The 17,207-nt window shown below is 44.9% G+C and overlaps 1 protein-coding gene across 1 annotated transcript in view; it reads left to right on the forward strand.

Moving 5' to 3' along the window:
* The window catches only part of srcin1b (SRC kinase signaling inhibitor 1b), a gene marked incomplete at both ends in the record, with an annotated part of 78,215 nt that overhangs the window by 10,608 nt on the left and 50,400 nt on the right, over positions 1–17,207 (forward strand). The window contains one exon of the mRNA XM_079237062.1: positions 16,010–16,323. Within this exon, the coding sequence (XP_079093188.1) occupies positions 16,010–16,323 (314 nt within the window). The remainder of the gene's footprint in view (positions 1–16,009; positions 16,324–17,207) is intronic.

Here is a 17,207-nt window from a genome sequence, read left to right on the forward strand (position 1 = left end):
AACGTTACTAGCTCTCCTCCTGTTGGTTCTCCGTTAGCAGTGTTGCTAACGTTACTAGCTCTCCTCCTGTTGGTTCTCCGTTAGCAGTGTTGCTAACGTTATTAGCTCTCCTCCTGTTGGTTCTCCGTTAGCAGTGTTGCTAACGTTGCTAGCTCTCCTCCTGTTGGTTCTCCGTTAGCGATGTTGCTAACGTTCCTAGCTCTCCTCCTGTTGGTTCTCCGTTAGCAGTGCTGCTAACGTTACTAGCTCTCCTCCTGTTGGTTCTCCGTTAGCAGTGTTGCTAACGTTACTAGCTCTCCTCCTGTTGGTTCTCCGTTAGCAGTGTTGCTAACGTTATTAGCTCTCCTCCTGTTGGTTCTCCGTTAGCAGTGTTGCTAACGTTACTAGCTCTCCTCCTGTTGGTTCTCCGTTAGCAGTGTTGCTAACGTTCCTAGCTCTCCTCCTGTTGGTTCTCCGTTAGCAGTGCTGCTAACGTTACTAGCTCTCCTCCTGTTGGTTCTCCGTTAGCAGTGTTGCTAACGATACTAGCTCTCCTCCTGTTGGTTCTCTGTTAGCAGTGTTGCTAACGTTACTAGCTCTCCTCCTGTTGGTTCTCTGTTAGCAGTGTTGCTAACGTTACTAGCTCTCCTCCTGTTGGTTCTCCGTTAGCGATGTTGCTAACGTTCCTAGCTCTCCTCCTGTTGGTTCTCCGTTTGGGCAGTGCTGCTAACGTTACTAGCTCTCCTCCTGTTGGTTCTCCGTTAGCGGTGCTGCTAACGTTACTAGCTTTCCTCCTGTTGGTCTAAACACTGATTGGTTGTTTACGAAGTCACATGATCAGAGACTAGAGACTAGAGAAACATCCATGACTTTACAAATAGGTCAGGTCCCAGTGTTCAGCTCTGAAATGACTCCTGAAAGATGAAAGCTTCTTAAATGCCAGGTAGAAGAAAATAAAGTGAGTTTTTTGGGGGATATCAGGAGCTCATGGTTATTTATGGATTTGTGTATTTATTTGTATAAGCACTTGGCACTCGGTGGTGGTGGGATTTAATTATCAGTGAGGGAACTTAAAGCTTTGAAATTCAGAAATATGGCAGACAGGCAGGCAGACAGACAGACAGTCCTTTTTAACTTCCTCTCTCAGCTCAGTGGATTTCCCTCCAGCTTCACTTCCACTCGGAGCCCATCGGTCTAGTTCCATGTTCTTTTCCTCCTCACACCAGTGGACTTAGTGCCTCTGATGTAACCTGCTACCGGTTAGGAGGAGGCTAACCTATGTAGCTAACCATGCTAATCATGCTAATCATGCCAACACACCATCTGCAGGCGAAGCTTATTTTTAGAACGTAAGCAGAATTATTTCCATTAACAACACCATCTGCTTATGAACTTTTTTTTTTAATGCAGATTTAACCTTAACAGCCGGTCGACTTAAGATAAATGAGACTAAAGTAAACATGTCTTCATCTCTTTTTCTTTCTTTTTTGAATCCAGATGGACAATTTAAAAAAAACATCTAAGAGGTTAAATTGGAATCAGAAATATCGTCTTCTTTTTTAATTTCTCATTGCTCTTGCTTGTCACAACCTGGCTCCTCCGTTACCCACAATGCAACTTGATCACAGTTTAGCTAGCAGCAAACAGCCTGAGGCGGTGACATTTTGCACAAACATGGATGTAAACTGAGAGGCGTTGAATCTGCTTTTGCTTTCATACTTAAGGAAACCTATCAGACTTCACAGCGTCCCTCTGGAGGCACTTCAGGCGTGTAGTACACACACACACACACACACACACACACACACACACACACACACACACACACCTGTAAACAGACTTTGATGTGTGGATTCCCCACAACTCACGCTTTGCCAACACACCGGTGTGCCGGCATGAAAAGCAGTCGCCCCCTGTGGATATTTTCTTATTTGCATTACCACCCTGAATTCAAACGGATTTTTATTTGGATTTATTTGGATTGGATTTACACAAACTAGTTAAGTTGATGATGAAATAAAAAAAAGTGATGGAGGAATACTTTGAATAACCGCATCAAAGCTGAGATTTCGTTGTTGAAAATGGCTGAAAATGTTGTTTATTGTTGTGACGAATTTGCGTAAAACATAAATATATGAGACGGAGGCATAATAAAATAAATGAACAGATTATTGTGTAAATACATGGTAAATGATTCAAATGTTAAAATGTTCTTGTCTCATTTGTGGTCACTTCAGTGCTTCGTGTGGTATTTTTTTAAGTGTGCGGTGCATTTAGTCTGTAATTTGTTACTATAATTGATTTTTTTATCTCAGTTTGGCAAATGGTTGCAATGTTCTGACTTTACTCAATCAAACCCCAACCTGTATTTTTTAGTTCATAGTTATTTAAATTAACTTCAGAAGCTGTTTTATGAGGCTGAGTTTATGCACATAGCAAATTACATCCATTAATCAGTCCTTTTGACTCATCTTTCCTTCTCTCTGGAGCAAATCAATACATTTCCTTCTGCATAAAAAAGCCTCCCTTTAAGTTGAGCGCCACGTCGTGTCTGGAAAGAGACCCGGAGAGATATTTCCTCCTCGCCACCTAAATACTTAAAGCAAATTGTAATATTTCATCTTCCTCACAGCCGCCGTTTGGCTGCGGCGTTGATGTTTGTGCTCACCGAGAGGCTGGCGCTCCGTCCCAGGGTTTATTTGATGAATGAATCATGCGCGTCAGATCTCAAAGAGTTGCCCTAGTTGCAGCTCAAATGTTTTGTGTTGCATATTTTAATACTCAAGAGTTTCCTTTTTAAATTGAGATCCCCACAATTTGAGGAGAGTGACACTCTGATCGTCAGATCATGAAAATACAAGAAATCGTTTCTCTGCATTTTGACAGACGTGTTGTACTCAGATCTTTCACTGCAATACCACAGTGTACAAGTACCTTTAAGTACTAGCTAAAGTATTAGCATCAACATGTACTAATATGTTTGTATGTGTTTATATGTGTGTATTTGCATTAGTGTGTTTATATGTGTGTGTGTGTGTGTGTGTGTGTGTGTGTATGTTTATATGCGTGTAAGTTTATGTGTGTGCGTTTATGTGTGTGTGTGTGTGTGTGTTTGTATGTGTTCATACTGTATGTGTGTATTTACATTAGTGTGTTTATATGCATGTGTGTGTGTGTTTACGTGTGTGTGTATGTGTTTATGTGTGTGTGTATTGCATTAGTGTGTTTATATGCGTGCGTGTGTGTGTTTACGTGTGTGTTTACGTGTGTGTGTGTGTGTGTATGTTTATGTGTGTGTGTGTTTTGTATTAGTGTGTTTATATGTGTGCGTGTGTGTGTTTACGTGTGTGTGTGTATGTTTATGTGTGTGTGTGTGTTTTGCATTAGTGTGTTTATATGCGTCTGTGTGTGTGAGAGTTTATGTGTGTGTGTATGTGTTTATATGTGTGTGTGTTTGAATTAGTGTGTTTATGTGTGTGTGTTTATGTGTATGAATGTAATTATGTCTGTGTATACATGTATTTCTATGTATGTGTATAAATGTGTTATGTGTGTCCATGTATGTATACTACGTGCATATGTATATGTGTGTATATATATATATATATATATTATAATGTGTGTGTGTATATGTAACTTATAGTACAGCCCTTGAGTAAACGTACTTAGTTCCCCTCCATAACTGTCTTTGTGTTTCCCGTGGTGAACCGTCTCCAGAACGCCGTGTGTTTGAGTCCCAGGGTTTTGTTTCCTTGTCACGCCACACAGCCGTCCTCCAGCTGGCGGCCTCCCAGTGTGAGACTCTGCTTCAGGGCCACTAATAGACCTCCATCTCTGACTCATGCGTCCCAGCGTTCACTCAATGAGACCAATTACTCACCTTCAGGACGCGTCCCGCGCTCAGACGAGGCCAAAAATATCACTTAGTAATTACCGGGGCTTCCTCTCTGAGATGGAACTGATGCCTGGCCTCAGACCAGGTCTCTGTGCTCCCGCGGCCCGTGTGGTGGTGTGATGGGAAACCGGGCGTTAGCCGCTGAGTCATCACACGTCTGTGATGGAGGACGGCTGCTGGATGACCTCCGTCACAGACCGGCTCTTCACCCGCTCTCCTCTCAGGGGGCGGACCCGTCCTGAGGGTCCCCGAGTGTCGTACTTGAACCTGGAAGAGCTGATGCGAGTGGGTAGTTAAGGATGTCCTCATCCAGCAGTCGAGGCTGGAAACAGGATGTGACTGGAACACGTCGATGTTCTGCTAGAGCCGGTGGTGTTTAGTCCACGTGAGGATTAACCAGACCGTATGAAGACCGTTGTTCATACAACGTAACGTCCGTACTGAAGTAACTTCACTTCCACTGTTATTCTGAACCAACACGATTTTTTCCTAAGTGTTTAAAAAAAAAAAATCCTAAACCTGACTAAAAGCTATTCTACGATCTTTTCCTCAATCTGACTAGCTATTTCACGATCTTTTCCTAAACCTATTTAAGTATTTTACGATCTTTGTCTTAACCTAACTAGCTATTTCACGATCTTTTCCTAAACTTAATTATTTTTTACGATTTTTTTTTTTTTCCTAAACCCCACTAGCTTATTTCAAGATCTTTTCCTCAATCTAACTAAGTATTTCACGATCATTTCCTAAACCTAATTAAGTATTTTACGAGCTTCTTCGTCTAAACCTAACTAGCTATTTTACGATCTTTTCCGAAACGTAATTAAGTATTTTTTACGATCTTTTCCTAAACCTCACTAGCTATTTCAAGATATTTTCCTAAACCTACCTGTTGGGCCCTTTTTATATCAGGAAAATCAAGAAAAAAATCTTGGTATAAATCCCCCCCCACCCCAAAAAAAAAAAATGCATGTTAGGTATCGAACTAAACAAAAAATTAAACATAAAAATCTGGGCTACAATAATATATAACCCCCTTGTACAACCTCTAAACACAACTCAAACAATAAATAGGATTAGGGCTTAAAGGGTTTTTACGACCTTTTCCTAAACATAACTGTTTTACGATCTTTTCCTAAACCTCATTATTTCACGATGCTTTTCCTAAAACTCAATTTTTAACGATCCTTTCCGAATCCTATGTAGTTTCTTCTAAAGACAGAAGTTTACCCGCTGGACTTTTTGCAGGAAAACTGCCGAACCTTCCGTGAGATCGTGAAGCACGAGGATGTGCTGAACAAGCAGCAGGCGGGGCTCAGATCCCCGATCGTCCTGCACAGATCCAGTACAAGACAGTTAGAGGACATCTAATCCTCAATCCCCATCCACCTCGCCTCTCTGATCCTCATCACCGAGGCCTGCCCCGAAATCATCATTCTCTTTGAAGACGGATCATCTAATTTCACATCTACTCCCAGCTGATGTTGGAGAAACCGTCCGAGTGGTTCGTCCTCGCCGTGTCGAGCGAGAGACGCCGCCTCCGAAAAGAAAGAGTCTCCGTGTATTATGCGCTCGGGCCAATGTTGATCCAGTGATGAATGTCAGTGTTTACTGACCGTACAGCGGCAATCGGCGCTGGATAAATGTCATACGGATGCATCACGTGGGATTATTTGTGCTAAATATGTACCTGGCTTTATTAAAGCCCTGCATTCAACGGCGTCAGCGCTTAAGCAGACGAGCACACAGGAAAACCTAAACCAATAGCTCTCTATTTCAGGACTCTTCTTAGAAATGCCACTTGGGTTTGAGAGGCATTTTGAAGTGTACGACACTGATTGAGTGTGACAGCCGAGTAAATAATACGCACCTTATTTAAGAGGAGTGTGTTTTGACGTCGTCTCTCAGCTCCCAGACTGAATTAGCTCGATACCAAATGTGTTGTTGGAGCTGCGGTTCTTAGACGTTAACGCAGCGATCACTTAAACTCTAGGTTTATTACGAACAGCCGGCTAATTGAGCCAGATATGTGCTGACTGTATTATTTGAGTTAATCTGTGACGAGCGATAAATGGAAGCTTCGGGATGATAATGTTTGTTGATGTTTGTTTACCACTTTGTTCCAGATTAGAGGTGTCAGATTTGGTTAGAAGTAAACCGCTAGCTCACCGCTTCATTTCTTAAGAAGCAAACGCAGAATGACGTGACCTACAAGAGGCGCTTTTCCTTTTAGTCGTATACGCTCCGTGGACGCGATGAGCGACATCCTTTTAGAGATGTGGAACGTTGCCCCCTAGAGGCTCGATGGGGAAGCTCCCCGGTAGAAAAGTTTGTGCATTTTGAAATGAAATGCTGCATCAATCTGGTGCTTGTTGAGAGCTAAATAAAGTAATCTAGGAAGAACTTTGTGGGGGAATGTAATATACATACATTTAGGCTACTTGCATAACATTTTGAGGTACTTGTACTTTACTTGAGTATTTCCATGTTATGTAACTTTTATCTTCTAGTCCGCCACAGCTCAGAGGTAGATAATTAAAATATATAAATATTAAAATATTGCTTGATAATTAGCAAACCTAATTAAGTATTTCACCATAATTTCCTAAACCTAACTAACTATTTTAAGTATTTTACGATCTTTTCCTAAAACTAACTATTTTACAATCTTTTCCTAAACCTAACTGTTTTACGATCTTTTCCTAAAACTAACTGTTTTACGATCTTTTCCTAAACCTAACTGTTTTACGATCTTTTCCTAAAACTAACTGTTTTACGATCTTTTCCTAAAACTAACTGTTTTACGATCTTTTCCTAAAACTAACTGTTTTACGATCTTTTCCTAAACCTAACTGTTTTACGATCTTTTCCTAAAACTAACTGTTTTACGATCTTTTCCTAAAACTAACTGTTTTACGATCTTTTCCTAAACCTAACTGTTTTACGATCTTTTCCTAAACCTAACTGTTTTACGATCTTTTCCTAAACCTAACTGTTTTACGATCTTTTCCTAAACCTAACTGTTTTACGATCTTTTCCTAAAACTAACTGTTTTACGATCTTTTCCTAAACAAAACTGTTTTACGATCTTTTCCTAAACAAAACTGTTTTACGATCTTTTCCTAAACAAAACTGTTTTACGATCTTTTCCTAAACCTAACTGTTTTACGATCTTTTCCTAAACAAAACTGTTTTACGATCTTTTCCTAAACAAAACTGTTTTACGATCTTTTCCTAAACCTAAATAAGAGATAAACCTCCCAAAAATAAAAAAAGTTTCCTCCTTTATACTTCTTTAGCTTCGCTCTCACTATTTAGTTAGCGACTCTCAAAGGTTATCAGCCTTAAAAGCTGGAATAAGATCTCCACAGTGAAGGTGGGAAACGGCATCAAACCGTCAGTATTCTGATGGTTTTACTGGTCGAGTGAATGAAGTCGCAGAAGAAGAATTAAACATGCTTCCACACACGCTGTCGCCTCGATCCCTTCCTCGTGGTTCACACTGCCTGAACGTTGGCTCCAGGCATCGGGTCTCTAACCACGAGATGAATGTTTTGGGCCATAATTGGCACTCTATTGAAATTCATATGATGCGACATGGTACGATCTGTGTGGTTGTTAAGCGCATTATGCTTTGTGAGTAGAAAGGGGATGGAGGTGTGGGAGGACGAAGAGGGAGGAAGAAGAGGGAGGAGAGGGAGGAAGAAGAGGGAGGAGAGGGAGGACGAAGAGGGAGGAGAGGGAGGAAGAAGAGGGAGGAGAGAGAGGAAGAAGAGGGAGGAGAGGGAGGAAGAAGAGGGAGGAGAGAGAGGATAGAAGAGGGAGGAGAGGGAGGAAGAAGAGGGAGGAGAGGGAAGAAGAAGAGGGAGGAGAGAGAGGAAGAAGAGGGAGGAGAGAGAGAATAGAAGAGGGGCAGAGGGAGGAAGTAGAGGGAGGAGAGAGAGAGGAAGAAGAGGGAGGAGAGAGAGGACGAAGAGGGAGGAGAGGGAGGAAGAAGAGGGAGGAGAGGGAGGATAGAAGAGGGAGGAGAGGGAGGAAGAAGAGGGAGGAGAGGGAAGAAGAAGATGGAGGAGAGGGAGGACGAAGAGGGAGGAGAGAGAGGATAGAAGAGGGAGGAGAGGGAGGAAGAAGAGGGAGGAGAGGGAAGAAGAAGAGGGAGGAGAGAGAGGAAGAAGAGGGAGGAGAGAGAGAATAGAAGAGGGGCAGAGGGAGGAAGTAGAGGGAGGAGAGAGAGAGGAAGAAGAGGGAGGAGAGAGAGGACGAAGAGGGAGGAGAGGGAAGAAGAAGAGGGAGGAGAGAGAGAATAGAAGAGGGAGGAGAGGGAGGAAGAAGAGGGAGGAGAGAGAGGACGAAGAGGGAGGAGAGGGAAGAAGAAGAGGGAGGAGAGAGAGAACGAAGAGGACGAAGAGGGAGGAAGAAGAGAGAGGAGAGAGAGAATAGAAGAGGGGCAGAGGGAGGAAGAAGAGGGAGGAGAGAGAGAATAGAAGAGGGGCAGAGGGAGGAAGAAGAGGGAGGAGAGAGAGAATAGAAGAGGGGCAGAGGGAGGAAGAAGAGGGAGGAGAGAGAGAATAGAAGAGGGGCAGAGGGAGGAAGAGGGCAGGCCTTTCCCAGCACAGCAAAGTTTTGACCAATTTGTTGCTGCATTAAAAGATTTTACACAATTATGAAGATTATTGACAAAATTTGTTTGTATTATTTTAATGTTGTATCCACAATCCAGTAGATTTATATCTGTGTATTTATTTTTTTACAGTGTTTAAATCAAGTCCGATATCGTCTGAAACATAAATGAAGGATCCTCTTCCACACGGTGAGGCGTACAGCTTATTGATTACATGCTGGTATCGCTGCAGTATCGTCATTGGCCCATAGGTGTCGGTATCGGGCCGGAAACAGTCGTACGTATCCGTGCGGCCATATTGCCCACAATCACCTCGTACCGTGCACAATAATTAAAGAGATATCTACCGTAGTTTACATATTAGAGCCAAAACCATTTATTGATTAATCGATTAGTCAATTGACAGAAAACGATTATATCTAGAACCTGCAGGTGATGCCGATGGAGGCGGAGCCTGTTCACCGTTTGCTCTGCGCGCTCTCATATCGGGAGATATTTTTAAAAAGTCACTCTGGTATTTTGAGACTCGCCATGACTTTTTTATCAATCTTCCGGCAGTAAATGAATTATGAAGCACTCTCGGAAAAAAATAAAATGTAAAACCGGAGGTTGAAAGAAAGCGGCGGAGGCGGGTTTTCTAGATCAGTAACGTGGTGAATGTACTGACAGGAGTACACAGCTTCTACTACCATGATTACTGTGACTGGAGGAACGGCTGAGAGCAGCACCGCTGCTGTTAAAGGAAGGAGAGGCTCCTGCACACGGGGCCCTGGAGGGGTACGGGAACGTGCACACGGGGCCCTGAAGGGTTACGGGAACGTGCACACGGGGCCCTGAAGGGTTACGGGAACGTGCACACGGGGCCCTGGAGGGGTACGGGAACGTGCACACGGGGCCCTTAAGGTTCCTAATACGGGAACGTGCACACGGGGCCCTGAAGGGGTACGGGAACGTGCACACGGGGCCCTTAAGGGTTACGGGAACGTGCACACGGGGCCCTGAAGGGTTACGGGAACGTGCACACGGGGCCCTGAAGGGGTACGGGAACGTGCACACGGGGCCCTTAAGGGTTACGGGAACGTGCACACGGGGCCCTGAAGGGTTACGGGAACGTGCACACGGGGCCCTGAAGGGGTACGGGAACGTGCACACGGGGCCCTTAAGGTTCCTAATACGGGAACGTGCACACGGGGCCCTGAAGGGTTACGGGAACGTGCACACGGGGCCCTGAAGGGGTACGGGAACGTGCACACGGGGCCCTGAAGGGTTACGGGAACGTGCACACGGGGCCCTGAAGGGGTACGGGAACGTGCACACGGGGCCCTTAAGGTTCCTAATACGGGAACGTGCACACGGGGCCCTGAAGGGTTACGGGAACGTGCACACGGGGCCCTGAAGGGTTACGGGAACGTGCACACGGGGCCCTGAAGGGTTACGGGAACGTGCACACGGGGCCCTGAAGGTTTACAGGAACGTGCACACGGGGCCCTGAAGGGTTACGGGAACGTGCACACGGGACCCTTAAGGTTCCTAATACGGGAACGTGCACACGGGGCCCTTAAGGTTCCTAATACGGGAACGTGCACACGGGGCCCTGAAGGTTCTCAACACGGGAACCCAGGTTCCCCGCCTCTCTCTGATTGGAGCAGCTGGTTCCTGGGACCGTGGATCCAGAGCCTCCCGCCGGCAACAGTTTGAGACGTTTTTGTATTCAGCGGAGGCAGACCTCGTTCCAAATATAGACCGCGCCGCGTTCAAATTCAAATCTTGTTTGGGTTTTATTTTAATTTCCGAGTGCCCTGGAGAGCTGGATATTATAATTTGTGGTTGGAGGAGCGCCGCTTCTTTTCTTTTTTTCATCCTTTCACCCGCTCCTGCCACATCCTTTGTGATTAAGGCTCTCTGCTGAAGAGAGGCGTTCTGACGGAGACGGAGCGACACGTGAACTCGGCTGCAGCCGGTGGCTGGAACTCGGAATGTGATTTGAGAATATGAAGAAGGATGAATACATGAATACATTAATGAGTCGGTGGGAGAGAAGACGGTCAAACGAGGACGGGGAGGAACTTTCCCCCGATTACCAGCGCGAGCAAATGAAGGACTGAAGGTTTGAAGAGTTATAACGATGACGTACGAGTTCTGAATCAACACTTGAACGCAGCACAACTTTTTGTTTTTGATTTGTGTGTAAAGCCCTTTGTCTGCACAGTTGACTACACGATCATAGTGATGCTAAGTAGGATTGTTTCCTGCTTGATTAAAAACTTTTTTTTGTACATTTTCTTTTGACAAATCTTTTAATTTTGATCTAACAAAATATTCTGCTTTAATCCAAATGTGTTGGCGTTTAGCCTTTAAAAATAAAAAGTTTTCACTGCATTCAAAGAACTGTTTGAAAGTGAGACAGAAGAGAAATAAAGTTGATTTAATAAATAAAAAACAGAATACAGATGACTCACTTTATTCAAATTGGGAATTTTCTATTTTTGGATGATTTTGCGCTGATGGAAACATGCTAACACTAGCATTAGCTCTTCTTTTCCCGCATTGTGTCATTTTTATTTCATGTACAGTTTTATACATCAGAGTTAACAAACATCAATAAATTCACAATATTATTCAAAAGCCATATTTTTAGCAAAAAAGCTTTTTTTTATCAATTAGAAATCATTTGGTCTAAAAAACGTCAGAAAACAGTAAAAAACACAAACACATCTCCAAAGATATCCAGTTTACAACATGATTAACAAAATGATATTTAACAGCGAATCCTCACATTGTGGAAGCGGCTTCATACGCGACTGAAAGGAATAATCACTTTATGATTTTGTCGATTTTACGGTCCATTAATCAACAAATAGTTCTGGCTCTAAATTCACAGGAGTTTATCTCAGCAGCAGATGCTTGTTGACGACCTGCTGAGAGCATCAGCCTCATGACTAATGCAGGACCTCTATAGACAGGTGTGTGTGTGTGTGTATATATATAGTACACACGGTGCAGTAATGTTCGTGTGTGTGTGTGTGTGTGTACAGTCAGCAGACACACAACGACAAACCAGCGCTCACACACTCAGGAGGAGCATCACGGAGTAAATCTGAGCGAAGCACGCAGGCGAGTACAAATTATGAGACCTCCGGCCGATGAAGCCATAAAACTAACAAATGGCCGCTGTCAGGCCTCGGCCAACAGCGGCCAAGGTTGTACTAACAACACCCACACACACACACACACACACACACACACACACTCCAACCGCTCTGTAATGAGAAATATTTGGACGTGGCCCTGGAATTCTTCCCAGAATGCTGAAATATGGTTTCTCTGGCACGCCGACAGCATCGCTTGGTCTTTAGTCCCGCCTCCACAACCCGGAGCGGCAGGAAGCAGAAGCCAGTCTGTGTTCTTGCACTTCCTGTTTCCTCGTTCCTCGTGTTTCTGGTTACATGTCTGAAATAATGCGTTTAACACGAGCTGAAGAGATGTTAGCGTTCAGTTGTCCGATACATAACATGGGTCAGTAAACGCCCCTTCGGTGGGTCTTAAAGAGTCTAAAGGAGGTGGAGTTCCTCTATAACGTGAAGTCATGTGACCTGGTGGAGTTCCTCTATAGACTAACATGAAGTCATGTGACCTGGTGGAGTTCCTCTATAGACTAACATGAAGTCATGTGACCTGGTGGAGTTCCTCTATAGACTAACATGAAGTCATGTGACCTGGTGGAGTTCCTCTATAACGTGAAGTCATGTGACCTGGTGGAGTTCCTCTATAGACTAACATGAAGTCATGTGACCTGGTGGAGTTCCTCTATAGACTAACATGAAGTCATGTGACCTGGTGGAGTTCCTCTATAACATGAAATCATGTGACCTGGTGGAGTTCCTCTATAACATGAAGTCATGTGACCTGGTGGAGTTCCTCTATAACATGAAGTCATGTGACCTGGTGGAGTTCCTCTGTAACATGAAGTCATGTGACCTGGTGGAGTTCCTCTATAACGTGAAGTCATGTGACCTGGTGGAGTTCCTCTATAGACTAACATGAAGTCATGTGACCTGGTGGAGTTCCTCTATAGACTAACATGAAGTCATGTGACCTGGTGGAGTTTCTCTATAACGTGAAGTCATGTGACCTGGTGGAGTTCCTCTATAACGTGAAGTCATGTGACCTGGTGGAGTTTCTCTATAACATGAAGTCATGTGACCTGGTGGAGTTCCTCTATAACGTGAAGTCATGTGACCTGGTGGAGTTCCTCTATAACATGAAGTCATGTGACCTGGTGGAGTTCCTCTATAGACTAACATGAAGTCATGTGACCTGGTGGAGTTTCTCTATAGACTAACATGAAGTCATGTGACCTGGTGGAGTTTCTCTATAACATGAAGTCATGTGACCTGGTGGAGTTCCTCTGTAACATGAAGTCATGTGACCTGGTGGAGTTCCTCTATAGACTAACATGAAGTCATGTGACCTGGTGGAGTTCCTCTATAGCTGCTAACGTTAGCTTCTCACGTCACACTCCAAACATCACAACACTTGTGTTTATAAGTGATATCAAGTGTCATACATGTTAGATTTTCTCCCCAATAATCCAAAATCCAGTGGAAGAATCCTGCTGTAGTTTTGTTGAGGAAAGCAGTGCTTCCTGCTGGAACTAAAAAGAAAACACGTCGTCCCTGGAGCGCTCCGTAAAGAGCACAACATAATAACTCATGTGGACGGGCCAGCTTTAATAATGTGTGTACGTGAGAGGGGTAATGCACATTTTATTGTGTCTGAAATACTAGAAGCAGCTAGTTAAACATGTATTTTATGTGTTTAGGTTCATGTTAAAGCGAACAAAGACAAAGACAAAGTTTAATTGCCTCTTCGTAAAAAAAATCACTCAAACTCGACAGAAACAAACTAAAACTCATCAACTTTTCCAACAATTACTAACTCTGATTTGATTGAAACAAACCCTTTATGTACCCTAATCCCCCCCCCCCCCCCCCGTGTAAAACCATTCACAAACCATTACATTAGCAAAATAAAATGAAAAAAAAAAAAGCCGATAGTCGATATATTCCTCCAATTACAGAAATATCAGGCTGATATTTAAACATAAAGTCAAATACAAAATGTAAAAAACATGTAATTGCTCATGAAAGCCCAGTGAGTTGGAAGCCTCAGGCAGGAAGTGAGCACTGGTTGTACTGGGCGGCTCCCAGCTGAGATGGTATGTATGAATATAAATGACATTAAGAGAAGACTTGTCAACGTGTCGAGCTTCTCCTGGTGAAATGCAGCTCTCCAGGCTTCACATGTGCATGAAACACACCGGCAGGCTGCCGCGCTCCTATTGGACGATCCCCGTCTGTGACCGACTCTTTTACAGCCTCAAGTGTTGCTGTTGATCGCCTTCAAGACAGGGAAACACTCATGTCTGTAGTTATTAAATATATATCATTTATTTTAGTTTATTTTATTCTCTTATTTTTGAGTTCCCTTTTTCTTTTAATTTATCTGTTTTTCCTTTTTTCTCTCTTTTTATTCTTTTCCTTTTTCCTTCTCTTTTCTCTTTTTTCTAATTGTTTTCTTTTCTTTTTTTTCTTTTTCTTTTAATTTATCTGTTTTTCCTTTTTTCTCTTTTTTTCTCTCTTTTTATTCTTTTCCTTTTTCCTTCTCTTTTCTCTTTTTTCTAATTGTTTTCTTTTCTTTTTTTTCTTTTTCTTTTTTGCAACATGGCTACTATCCCACTTTTTCACCGTTCATCTCTCCTGATCACCTTCACCAAGTCCTCGGTGCTTTGTGCGCCACCAGTCACAAGAGGGCACTAGATCCCCCCCTCTAGAACCCACCCCTTCCTCTAGAACCCGCCCCTTCCTCTAGAACCCGCCCCTTCCTCTAGAACCCACCCCCCCTCTAGAACCCAACCCCCCTCTAGAACCCGCCCCTTCCTCTAGAACCCACCCCTTCCTCTAGAACCCACCCCACCTCTAGAACCCGCCCCCCCTCTAGAATCCGCCCCCCTCTAGAACCCACCCCTTCCTCTAGAACCCGCCCCTTCCTCTAGAACCCGCCCCTTCCTCTAGAACCCACCCCCCCTCTAGAACCCAACCCCCCTCTAGAACCCGCCCCTTCCTCTAGAACCCACCCCACCTCTAGAACCCGCCCCCCCTCTAGAACCCGCCCCCCCTCTAGAACCCACCCCACCTCTAGAACCCGCCCCCCCTCTAGAACCCGCCCCTTCCTCTAGAACCCACCCCCCCTCTAGAACCCACCCCACCTCTAGAACCCGCCCCCCCTCTAGAACCCGCCACTTCCTCTAGAACCCGCCCCTTCCTCTAGAACCCACCACTCTCTCTAGAACCCGCCCCCACCTCTAGAACCCACACCTCCCTCTAGAACCCGCCCCCACCTCTAGAACCCACCCCTTCTTCTAGAACCCGCCCCCCTCCTCTAGAACCCGTCCCCTCCTCTACAACCCGCCCCCTCCACTAGAACCTGCTCCCCCTCTAGAACCCACCCCTTCTTCTAGAACCCACCCCCTCCTTTAGAACCCGTCCCCCCTCTAGAATTCGCCCCCACCTCGAGAACCCGCCCCTTCCTCTAGAACCCACCCCACGCCCCCCTCCTTCATGTCGCTTCTTCTTCACTGGTTTTGACGTCTCCGCTGTCGTATCATCACAGCACAACACTTTTTGACTTCTTGCCTCTGGGATTCCCGGGACAGTTGTTGGAGCAGACAGATGTTGCAGCTGTTTGTTTATTGTGTTTTTTCTCCTTGAGGGCCTGTTTAGCTGGAGGTGTATGTGTGTGTGTGTGTGTGTGTGTGTGTATGTGTGTGTGTGTGTGTGTGTGTGTGTGTGTGTGTGTGTGTGTGTGTTGTGTGTCTGTGAACAGGACAATACAACAATACAAAACGGTCGTCGCTCCAACATTTTGAAAATTTACAGTCGGATCGACTCAAAAAGTGTTCGTTGTTCAACAAAGAATAAAGTTATTATATAAGAAATAAATGTCTACATGATAATTATTATTTTAATAGGCTCTTCATTCTGAAGCTTTTTGCAGATGGGTTTGTTCACAGCCTCATTTAAACTACATTTAGTACTAAAAACTTGGGGTTTTTAATGACAGTATTTTCTGATTCATGGAGTGATGCAAAGATCATAAATTAAAATAAATTCCACATATAAAAACATTTGACTCCAATATGAAACAAAAATATTTAACCTTGATTAAACAATGTTCACGTTTTTGTTCTGGAAATAATATACCACATACTCCATAAAAAATTACTATATTTAAACATAATATTTTCATGAAACTTGTTTTCTTGTCAGTAATCCACTGGGGACGTTGCATGATGATATATAAGTTGTTTTTTTTGTCTCTCGTTAAAATATATTATTTTAATCCCAAATGAACCACTGGCTCTCTGGAAAGTAAGAAATTAGTCTATAAACTTAAAAAAACCTCTCAAACACCAATATCTAATATGCTCATTGTGTCTCGTTGTCTCGCTGCAGGCCGAGACAAGAGAAAGGGTCCCATGATCTCTGCCGGCGATGCCGAGTTCCCGCGGGATTACCACACGCTGGCCGGCGGTGGCGGCCGCGGGGCGCCCCGCCGGTTCCCCGACACCAACGGGGGGTTCACGTCGTCCTCGCTGGACCGCCGGCACAACTCGGTGGCCGCCAAGAGCCTGGAGGCCCTGAACAGCATCCACAAGGCGGACATCGAGCGCCAGAGAGACGCCCTCATGGACCTCCAGAAGAGCAAGTTCTCCAACAGCCCCGGAGGCTCGCCGCAGGGTGGCGGCGGCGGCGCTGCCGGACGCCAGGTAAACACACAGGTAAACACACAGAAACATGCAGAAATACACAGGTAGGCACACCTGATGGTCATGACGGGAGCTTTTATTACAGCTCTGAAATCATTGTTTTAATTCTGCCTTTTTGATTTGAATTATGTTGAGGAAAATATTTTCCGCATTGCTCGTCTTGAATCTGAGGTTCGACCAATGGGTCGGAGCCTCCTTTCCAGCACCCTGGCATAAGCTTTCCTCAGTAGTGTGATACCCTGATAGTTCAAGCACACTCTCTGGTCCAACTTCTTGAAGATGGGAACCAACACCCCGGTCTGGTACTGTTCCCGACACCCATGCGTCATTGAAGAGGCGTGTCAGCTAAGACAGCCCAACAACGTCCAGCACCTTCAGCATCTTTCTCAAGGCGGATCTCATCCACCCCGGTGCCTTTAAAGCAAGGAGCTTTTTGACTACCTAAGCGACCTCCGCCAGAGATATGGATACAACCCCCAAGTCTTCAGGCGCTGCCCCCTCTCCAGGAGACATGTTGGCCGGGTTTAGGAGTTCCTCAAAGCAGTTCCCCTCCCCCGCTGAGAACAGCCTGGGATAGGCCCTGCTTTCCCTTCCTGAGCCGTTGGATGGTTTGCCAGAACCTCCTTGAGGCCAACCGACAGTCCTTCTCCATGGCCTCCCCGAACTCCTCCCATACCTGAGTTTTAGCACCACAGCTGCAGCCCTTCTGGCTTGCCGGTACCTGTCAGCTGCTTCAGGAGACCCCTGGGGCCTGAAAGACCTCCTTCTTCAGCTTGACGGCTTCCATCACGCCCGGTGTCCACCAGTAAGTTCTCGGGTTGGCGCCACGACACCGATGACCTTCTGGCCACAGCTCCTAGCGGCCGCGTCCACTATAGAGGCTT

The sequence above is a fragment of the Taurulus bubalis genome, assembly GCF_910589615.1.
Source record: "Taurulus bubalis genome assembly, chromosome: 2".
Lineage (NCBI taxonomy): Eukaryota > Metazoa > Chordata > Actinopteri > Perciformes > Cottidae > Taurulus > Taurulus bubalis.